Source organism: Pinus tabuliformis, chromosome 1_1 (genome assembly GCF_031772625.1).
Source record: "Pinus tabuliformis cultivar Carrire ecotype Pingquan chromosome 1_1, CPIR1, whole genome shotgun sequence".
NCBI lineage: Eukaryota > Viridiplantae > Streptophyta > Pinopsida > Pinales > Pinaceae > Pinus > Pinus tabuliformis.
This window is the reverse complement of record NC_142297.1, coordinates 210,291,537-210,301,025: the sequence shown is the minus strand read 5'-3', so window position 1 is coordinate 210,301,025 and position 9,489 is coordinate 210,291,537. Positions and strand designations below refer to the sequence as shown.

General features: G+C 36.0%; 1 protein-coding gene across 2 annotated transcripts; it reads right to left on the bottom strand.

Annotated features, from left to right (window-relative positions):
• Window positions 1-3,585: 3,585 nt before the first annotated feature.
• LOC149212282 (disease resistance protein RPV1-like) lies at window positions 3,586-8,313 on the bottom strand. Of its 2 annotated transcripts, none has more exons than XM_089391808.1 (4): window positions 7,532-8,313; window positions 6,293-7,415; window positions 5,928-6,173; window positions 3,586-5,817 (listed from the first exon to the last, which is right to left on the bottom strand). In XM_089391808.1, exons 1-4 carry the CDS (start codon window positions 8,086-8,088, stop codon window positions 4,081-4,083), a joined length of 3,663 nt encoding a protein of 1,220 aa, XP_089247934.1. In that variant the 5' UTR covers window positions 8,089-8,313; the 3' UTR covers window positions 3,586-4,080. The 2 variants fall into 2 exon arrangements, with proteins under 2 accessions (XP_089247934.1, XP_089247935.1); XM_089391809.1 differs by having other exon boundaries at window positions 6,296-7,415.
• Between the last annotated feature and the right edge of the window lie 1,176 nt (window positions 8,314-9,489).

Below are 9,489 nucleotides of genomic sequence, written 5' to 3'. Positions count from 1 at the left end.
TTGGAAACTTCTGGTAGAAGAAAAGTTCCCCATTCCTCTGCTTTGAGGGTAAATGTTACCCCGTCTTCTTACCACGTATGCTGTGAAAAGTATTCACCATTCACTTCTGGAACCGAAGCCAGGGGGGCTTTTTCTGCCATCCCGAGGAGTTGCTTACATGTGAAGCTTTGTAAAAATGACTGGCTTTCAATTTTCGGCTATGATGCCTTCTTGCACAAGATGTTTGATGCCCTACTTACATAAGATATATAATAATAGTGTTTATTAAATACATGATCCTTTACTCTGGGCTATTAGATTGTGGTGGAATTGCCATTTCAGTTATTTTTTCAATATGGTGTTACCGCCTTTTCAATAACTTTTTTCACATCTACTCCAGTTATTTTTTCAATGTGGTGTTACCGCCTTTTCAATAACTTTTTTCACATCTACCATAAAATGGTTACACGTTTGCCATTAAAATGGTTAATGGGATTTATTTATTGTTAATAGAATTTACTCATTCAATTTGCTTGAAAAATAAATAAGAAGGCTTTTACAACTTCACTCAGGAAATTCGGTGTGTCCTATGGTCTTGTATGTGTTTACCTAGATACTCCCCTTAGAATCATTTTGATAATTCATATTATGTGTCATCATTAATCATTCCTCTTAGCACATAATTAAGACTTTAAAACTTTAAATTTTAATGTGTTAACGTTCAATATTGTATACCTAGATACTGCCCTTAGAATCATTTTGATAATTCATATTATGTGTCATCATTAATCATTCCTCTTAGCACATAATTAAGACTTTAAATGTTAATGTGTTAACGTTCAATATTGTAGTGATTTTTATTTTTGTTATTTGGTTCTCATTTCTTTATCGTTACCATTTATAATTTAATAATATATTTTAATGTGTGGATGGCAACGTAAAATGATTCTATATCATCATTAATCATTCCTCTTAGCACATAATCGAGACTTAAATGTTATGTTATTGTAGCGATTTTTATTTTTGTTATTTGGTTCTCTTCTCTTCTCTCTAATATTACAATTTGTAATTTAATAATAATAGATTTTAATTAGTGAATGTGAATGTGCATATTACAATTTGTAATTTAATAATAATAGATTTTAATGAGTGAATGTGAATGTGCATATTTGGTAATTTAATAGTAGTATATTTTAAAGAGTGAATGACAATGTGCATATTTTATATTTTTGGATCTTTGTTTCATGATAATGGTTTTCTGTGGGTTTTTTCTTTCTTTATTATGAATTATGAGAACATTAATGCATTATTCAAATTATTAATAATGTATCCTAATTAATTAATAATAACCAGATAATAAGGATGCATTGAATAATTCATCCACTTTCTGCATTGTAATGGCATGTATTCCTCACTCCATAGGACAATATCCAGCACCAGGCCTGTTTCTAAATTTCACTTTTAGCAAGCTATTTGCTTCTTTCAATTTATTGAAGAGAAGAGTTTGGAATAACTGGATCATTTCATTGACCCCCTGAGAAATCTGTGTAGTGAATTGAACTTTCAGTCACACAATTCCTTCAACCATGTGTGGATATTAGATATGGTTGGGTATGCATATACTATATAGGCATGCTTCTGAGGTGGGCAATGATTGTCTTGGAGCATCCTTTCCTTAGGTATCATTTAAACATGTCTCTAATGAAATGTTAGGGGACCAAATCACTCTATTAGAAATAAAACCCGGTTTGACATGGGGTTCAAGCCAAGTGGCCTTTCTTCATCCAAATCACAATGATAAGACTGAAGCACAAATTAGAAAAGGGCTTCATTTGTGCTTCATCTAAATCACAATGATAAGACTGAAGCACAAATCAGAAAAGGGCTTCATTTGTGCTTGGCTGCCATAAGACTGAAGCACAAATCAGAAAAGGGCTTCATTTGTGCTTGGTGGCAGGGACTACCGGCTGCATGCAGCACTTGTTAAAAATGGTCAGTTAGTTATGAACTTCTGAATCATATAATATCCACCCGAATGGTTATGTAAAATGAATGGCTTCTATTTATGAGTGAACTATATTTTAGCTTTTATTAATGTTGAAGGTTTTCCACATATGAAGGATTTTTTAATTTCTTCAAATCTTTAATAAGATTTCTTCATTTAAATAAAATGAAGTCAGTGATTATGACATCCTAATAAAATTAATATTTACACCAAAAAAAAAAATTATTCAAAAAAACATAGAAACTTTTATATAAATTCAAAGTAATTATCTAATGGAGAATAATCCACTTATTGACAGACAAAAATATTAAAATTAATTTAATGAGATTTATCATAGTTTTTATTTTAAATACAAGATCAGTGATTATGACATCTCAATAAAATTTACTATATCTACACTAAAAAAATCATTAAAAAAAACAAAAGAACCCTGATATAAATTCAAACTAACCATTTAATAAAGAATAATCCATTTATTGACAGACAAATATATTAAAATTAATTTAATGAGATTCATAATAATCCGAAATGTTTAACCCAATCACATAATTTAGATAATATAAATGGGAATATCACTTAATTTAGATAATACAAACCTGAAAATTCCTTCCTTTCAGGTTGTTGTTACCTAATTTATTTATTGAGTGTGTGGTGTAGCTTTAACTTCTTTATCCAGATTTAAAATCATTATAACAAAAATTTTCAAGTTTTTCTAGAATATAACAAAATTTATTGAGTTATAAAAATAGTTTTGTTTTTTATTTTATTATTTATTTTTTGTTATTAATATTTTAAAATAATTTAAGTTTATAATTTATTATTAATATTTGAAAGTAATTTAAGTTTATAATTTATTATTAATATTTGAAAGTAATTTAAGCTTATAGATTATATAGGCTTTAAATTGATAGTAAATTAGTATATTGTTAAATCACATTTTCCAAAAAAAAGTTATTGGTTGAAATATTTATTATTTCATTTAATTAAATTAAATTATATTTTATTATTTAAATTGTAAATTTATAAAGTGGATGTAATTTAATGGTTATTGAAATTTTATGTTTTGACATTTTTTTGGAAAATGTATTTCCGATAAATTTTTGAGACATTAGAATTGCAAAAATGTATATAACGAGAAACCTAGATTTTGGGGAAAATTTTGAAGAAATAAAAATAACCCAACCAAAAAAACAAAACAATTACAACTATGCATTTAAATTTAGCAGACCGCTATATGAAAAAAAAGACACAGTCCAACCTACACTAAAAGTTTGGGACAAAATTCTTTATACGGTAACTCGGAAAACGAGGCAACAATGGTGTATGATCGCAACCCAATTGGTACAAAACGAAGCAATAATGCTATATGATCGCAACCCATCTTGTAAAAAACAATATCTTAGGGTGATTGACTATTTACCATAAATATGTAATTTAGATTAATTAGTTTCATGGTAAAATTTGAAACTTTCATCCGTTGGGAAAATCTACCTGCCGTGAATCTACTTTACGGCACAACAAAAATACTATTATTTTCAGACACAAGAAACAAATTATTTAAGCATGCCACATTCCACAAGCACAGCGTATCCCACATAATTCAATTCTTTTCATTTCACTGCACATCATTCACAAACATGATGCCTTAAAATGGTGGATCACACATCATTTAATTTCATTACACATCATTCACAAACATAATGCCTCATGGTCGTTAAATCCACATTATTTGGATACTAACAAGTTTCAGGTATAACCTTGCTTAGGCCTGCGGACCCACTTAAGAAACCACAGGAGGCACACAAAACTGCCCATGCTTTACACCAGGTGCAGAGTAGGAATTTCAAATCTGAAACTGCTTCGGTCAGTCATTGTCATTAGAATACAGGATACTGACGGGTTGGATTAAAGTTTAGCTGTAATTGACGGGCAAAACACGCCGTGAAGTTATAGGCAATTTTCCCGTCGAATTCTCCATTCGAGATTGTTTCCTACGTCGAAGCCTTTACGAACGCCCGACTCTTCAAACTTTGTCGGATGCGCCTTAGGAACGCCCAACCCTTGAAGTTTTAACAGATGCGCCAACCCTTGAAGTTTTAACAGATGCGCCAACTGCTGTCTTCCTTCAGCTTTGGACAATCATTCATACCCCACGACGTCAAAGACGGCAATGTTCCCTCACTTGGTACCTCCTCTAATTCTCTGCACCCGAGAATTTCTAGTTCTTTAAGTGTTGCTGGCAATGTTCCAACCTTCACTAGACGATCACAACTGTGTATGCAGAGATGTTGAAGATTGGGGAAAACAGCTTCTAGTTTCCTTGAATCCGTTGTTTCAATCCCCCCTCCAACTTTCTCCAACGTTTCTTCTTCTATTGACGGGCATTCTTTTATCTCTAGCACTTCAAGATCATTGATCCATGCCAAATTCAACGTTTCCAATTGAGTCAACATTCTGATGGAATCGCGGAGACATTTCAAGGAGCAGTAGGCGAGCGTCAATTCCTTCAAGCTCCTTAGATCACCCAATGGTGGCAGCGATTCCAAGCAAGAGCTATATAATTCCAGAGTTTTCAAATTACTCAGGTTTCCGATAGCACTTGGCAATTCTTTGAACTCAAAGTCCAAACACAATCTCTGCAAAAACCGTAAATATGCAAGCTGGGCAGGCACTGCTTCAATATTCTCACGAGCTAAAAGAGAGAAGCCTCCTGAAAGAGACAAGTCTTCGAGTGTGGTGATCTTTTCCAGGGTTTCGATCGAGATGGTCAACTGCTTGCAACCAGTCAAATCCAAATATTTTAGTTGTATAAATTTTTCGAAAGAATTTGGGGGCATCCGCAATTCTGAGCACCTAGACAAGCGAATATGCTGGAGATTGGTTAATTCCCTGAAAGAATTTGGGAGCGTCTGCAATTTTTGGCAACCAGACAAGTCAATATGCTGGAGGTTGATTAAATTCCCCAAGGAACTTGGCAGCATCTGCAATTTTCCGCAACCAGACAAGTCAATATGCTGGAGCTTGATTAAATTCCCAAAGGAACTTGGCAGCATCTGCAATTTTCCGCAAAAAGACAAGTCAATGTGCTGGAGCTTGGTTAATTCCTTGAAAACATTTGGGAGCGTTTGCAGTTCTTCGCAACCATACAAGTAAATATGCTGAAGGTTGATTAAATTCCCAAAGGAACTTGGCAGCATCTGCAATTTTCTGCAACCAGACAAGTCAATGTGCTGGAGCTTGGTTAATTCCTTGAAAACATTTGGGAGCGTCTGCAATTCTTCGCAACCATACAAGTAAATATGCTGAAGGTTGATTAAATTCCCAAAGGAACTTGGCAGCATCTGCAATTTTCCACACCTACGCAAGTTAATATGCTGGAGCTTGATTAAATTCCCAAAGGAACTTGGCAGCATTTGCCATATTCCGCAATCAGACAAGACAATACGCTGGAGCTTGGTTAAATTCCCAAAGGAATCTGGTAGATTCTGCAATTTAGGGCAGTCAATCAACAATAGATCTTGCAGGTTGGTTAAATTCCCAAAAGAATCTGGCAGCATTTCAAGTAGGCGGCACCTTGACAACTTAACATACTGGAGGCTGGTAATGTTCCCAAAAGCATCTGGCAGCGACCTCAAATGACAGTACCTTAATACCAAGTGTTTCAAGGACGCCAGTTGACAGAACTCTTCTGGCAAACTTTCCAATGGCATTTGAGTATTCACAGCGCCACCGTCGAGGACAATCTTCTCAAGGTGCTTCAACTGCCCTATGGACTTTGGAATCTTGGATAGCCTACTAGACACGACTTGCAACTGCCTCAGGTTCCGAGGTGCCTGCAATCCCCCCTATGTCAACCATGTGCTTTGTGGTATATAAAAACAGCGAACGGACATTTACAATGAAGGAAAATAGAAACAAGTCAATAAGTTACATGACTACCTACCTGAGATTCAAGGCGCCACAGTGTTTTCAAATTGCCACTTCTTATATCTAAAGCTAATAAATTCCGGGTTGAAATCTTTGAAGCTGACGAGGAGTGCCGCCAGCAACAACAGTAAAGATATATTAGTTGCATTGACCGCCCAACGCTGAATATGCCTTCCATACGAGAATGCTCAAAGTCAGGGAGGTGCAACCTCAGCTCAGGTACTAGATGATCGCATTCTGGAAAAGTTTTGATTTCTCCCACCTAAATTGTTATGTGGAAACTATTAGAAACAATATTGACATCCTTCAATGTTTAAGAATTCAAAATTTGACAGATCACAACACTATTTTAAAAGTCGATCAAAAACTTCAAATACGTACAACAGATAACTGGTTCCAAACGCTTCCGGCTGCGAAACGAATCCGACGCAAAGGTTCTTTGCTCGCCAGATCTCTGCCCAAATCTCTAAGGTGGTCGTGCATTCTTATGCGTTCTGCCTCCTCATTGGGGAATATATCACCCCAACACTTCTCCACCTTGACCTCCACGAGGCACTTGTTCTGTAAATTCTGAAGAGCGAGCGATCCTTCCCACCCGGATCCATCCCATACCCTAATGGCTGTTTCCTTTTTTCGTCCTATAAAGAGACAGGCAATATCTAAGAATATTTGCCTCTCCTCTTCATCCAGACTGTCGTAGCTAATTTTCAGGGTCTTTTGTATGTCTTCAGGAAGTATTTTGGAAATTTTGCGCAACTGCGCTTTCCAATGCTCAAGATTTTTACGATAAAGAAGCGACCCGATGACTTTGAGAGATAATGGTAAACCCTTGCAGGCATCCAAAAAATCATTAACTAATTGTTCAAATCCTGCAACAGCATGAGGTTGTCGGAATGCATGCCAGCAAAACAGCTCTGTGGAGTGTTGTGGATTGAGGCCTTCGAGCATGTAAATAAATCCATCTTCAACGCCCCAATTTGTAAATATGCTCTTATCACGGGATGTTACTAAAATTAAGCTACTGCAATTAAGGACATCCTTCGCTGGAAGCAATGCATCCAGCTGATCGATATGATCAGCATCATCTACAATGATAAGAGCATGACAATGTGAGAGATGCTGTTTAAGGATAGAGATACCTTCGTGGGTGTTGTTTATTCGGACATCGACCTGACTCAAGTCCTTTATAAGTTGTATCTGCAACGACTCTAAGGATCCTCTGGAGGCCTTTTCTCTGACATCACATAAAAAACTGGAACGAGGGTACTTTGTTCTCTCACGGTTAAAGAACTCTTTGGCGAGGGTCGTTTTTCCAACGCCTCCAAGTCCGACAATTCCTACAATCCTAGCCTCCCCATTTTGGTGCTGCTGCAATAACACTCTTTCTCCAAAAACTTTAATTTTGTCATCCAATCCAGTCGGATATTTGGAGACATCCAGGGGTGGCTTTGGAACTATTTTCAACAATCGTTCCACGACAGCGGCCAGCAGCATCCCCTCGTCACTGTATAATATTGAGAATAAACTTACTCGAAAGAGAAAACTATGATATAACTATGAATCAGACAAATGAAACAATAACCTTGACTGACAAACGAACAGGGAGATTTGAGTACTCACCGATTATAGGGCGCCTCGTCCAGCTCGAAGCCGCTGAGTCCAGCAACTTCCTTCAGAGCATTCTTCCATTTTCCAATGGTGTTGAAATCGTATCGTTGCAGAGAATCGAACGTTCTCTTCTTTTGGAGCGAGCTCAGGGCTTCGGCATATACTCCTTTTTCTCCCTCCGTCCACCGAAGTGCTGAAGGTTTGACATGGAAGAATATGGGAAGAATGGTTGAGCCCTTCTTCTGCTTCATCTCCAGCATGAGCAGCAGCTCGTTGAGACACCAGGGTGATTCGCAATAATTGGGCGAGAAAATAGCTAAATGCACGGAGGCAGCTCTAATAGCACCGTCTATCTCATTAGTTAACTCTTCTCCCTTCCTGATTTCTTCCCTGTCCAGGAAGACTCGCAATCGATGATCGCTGAGACGATTGTAAAGATGGCTGACAAACGTGTTCTTAACGTCAGGGCCTCTGTGATTGAGGAACACATCGAACTGGTAGCAGTTATTGCCGTCCGCTGTGGGAGTGGAGGCGGAGGCCAACGCGCTTGATGTGGAGGAAGATGCCATGGGATGCAGAATAATAATAATACAAAAGATTGGAAATGCGCAATCAATCACCTCAATTGTGATATTTTCGTGTAGCTGAGCTCAATTAGTGCAGAGTGGCTACCAGTTGCTTCCAAGTTATATTAGGAGGCCTCTGGCACGCTCTGTGTCTCTAGATCTGGGTGCTTGCTAATCCAAGCGGGCAACCAAAACTGCAATCCAATGTCAGATTCATGCGCAGTTGCTTATTTAATGACCGGAATATAATACTATCATTTATGTAAGTATTAGATAAATTGAATTAAAAACATGACAGAGTTTCGGTGGGTAAGGAAGTGGAAGTCAGAAATGTGTGGCAGTTTCTTCCTCGGTACGTTGCATTTCCTGATTGGTTTAACTACTGACACTGCCCCACTTCACGCGTTTTTATCTCTTTCGTCGAAAAGACGCTCCCCTTCCGCATGATTCTTTTCTTTTGATTTTCGTTGGACCGCATGATTCTTTTCTTTTGATTTTCGTTGGAGGAAACTTCCTTTCCTTTCCTTTTTCTTTTGATTTGATTTCAAACTACTACATGCCACCTAAACTTCAAACACATGCAACCTAACTTCCTAGTTAGGGAACACGATTTTTTCCTACTGATTTCCCGCTTAATTTAAAAAACAATTTTCTCCGTTTACTTTGGTGTTATTATTGACCACTAATTTATGATGTAAGTTTTCATGGTATATGAAAAAACAACAAAACCATTTAAATGATATAAAAACATGGAGTTGTGGAAAGAGCTTTTATTTAAAGGTTGTTCCTGCCCTGACTTTCAAACAAAACGATCAACTGAAATTCACAATAGCTATCGTGAAGTAAAGGTCTTTTGCATACCGAAAGATAAATTTATCTTGAAGTACAGGTCTTTTCCAAACTAAAGGATAAATTTAGGTGTGCATGAGCAAAAATATAAGTAGGACAATTAGGTGTGCATGAGCAAAAATATAAGTAGGACAATTAACCAGTAAATTTTATTGAAATATAATTTATGAGTGCTTTTTATATTTAAAAAAATATTTATTCGTATTAAATTAAAGTTCTATTAAAATTAGTTATTATATGATTGTGGTTAATATTTTTTATTTATTTTGTTCGTATAAGAAAAATAAAGATATTTAGAATGTAACTATGTTAATAAAATGCATCATTCTTTTTTTTTTAATTATTTTTATGGAGTTTATATGTTATCATAGTTTACATTTTTTAATTAATATGAAATTCAATAGTTGAATTGAGGCTTCTGTGATCCATAACAAGTTCATGAGAAAGTTTTTAGGCTTAAATCACATGATAAATAATTTGTCGACACGTTTCGAACCAACCAATGTGGTTCATCATCAGGACAAGTTGAAGAATCATATCGAGACTGCATGTTAA

What these genes read in the sequence shown, in the direction of transcription:
- LOC149212282 (XM_089391808.1), bottom strand. Translation starts at nt 8,088, where the DNA reads ATGGCATCTTCCTCCACATCAAGCGCGTTGGCCTCCGCCTCCACTCCC. An exon ending in TTTGGAACCAGTTATCTGTT is followed by an intron (nt 6,174 to 6,292) that starts GTACGTATTTGA and finishes ATAACAATTTAG; the next exon opens with GTGGGAGAAATCAAAACTTT. An exon ending in TGTGGCGCCTTGAATCTCAG is followed by an intron (nt 5,818 to 5,927) that starts GTAGGTAGTCAT and finishes GGGGGATTGCAG; the next exon opens with GCACCTCGGAACCTGAGGCA.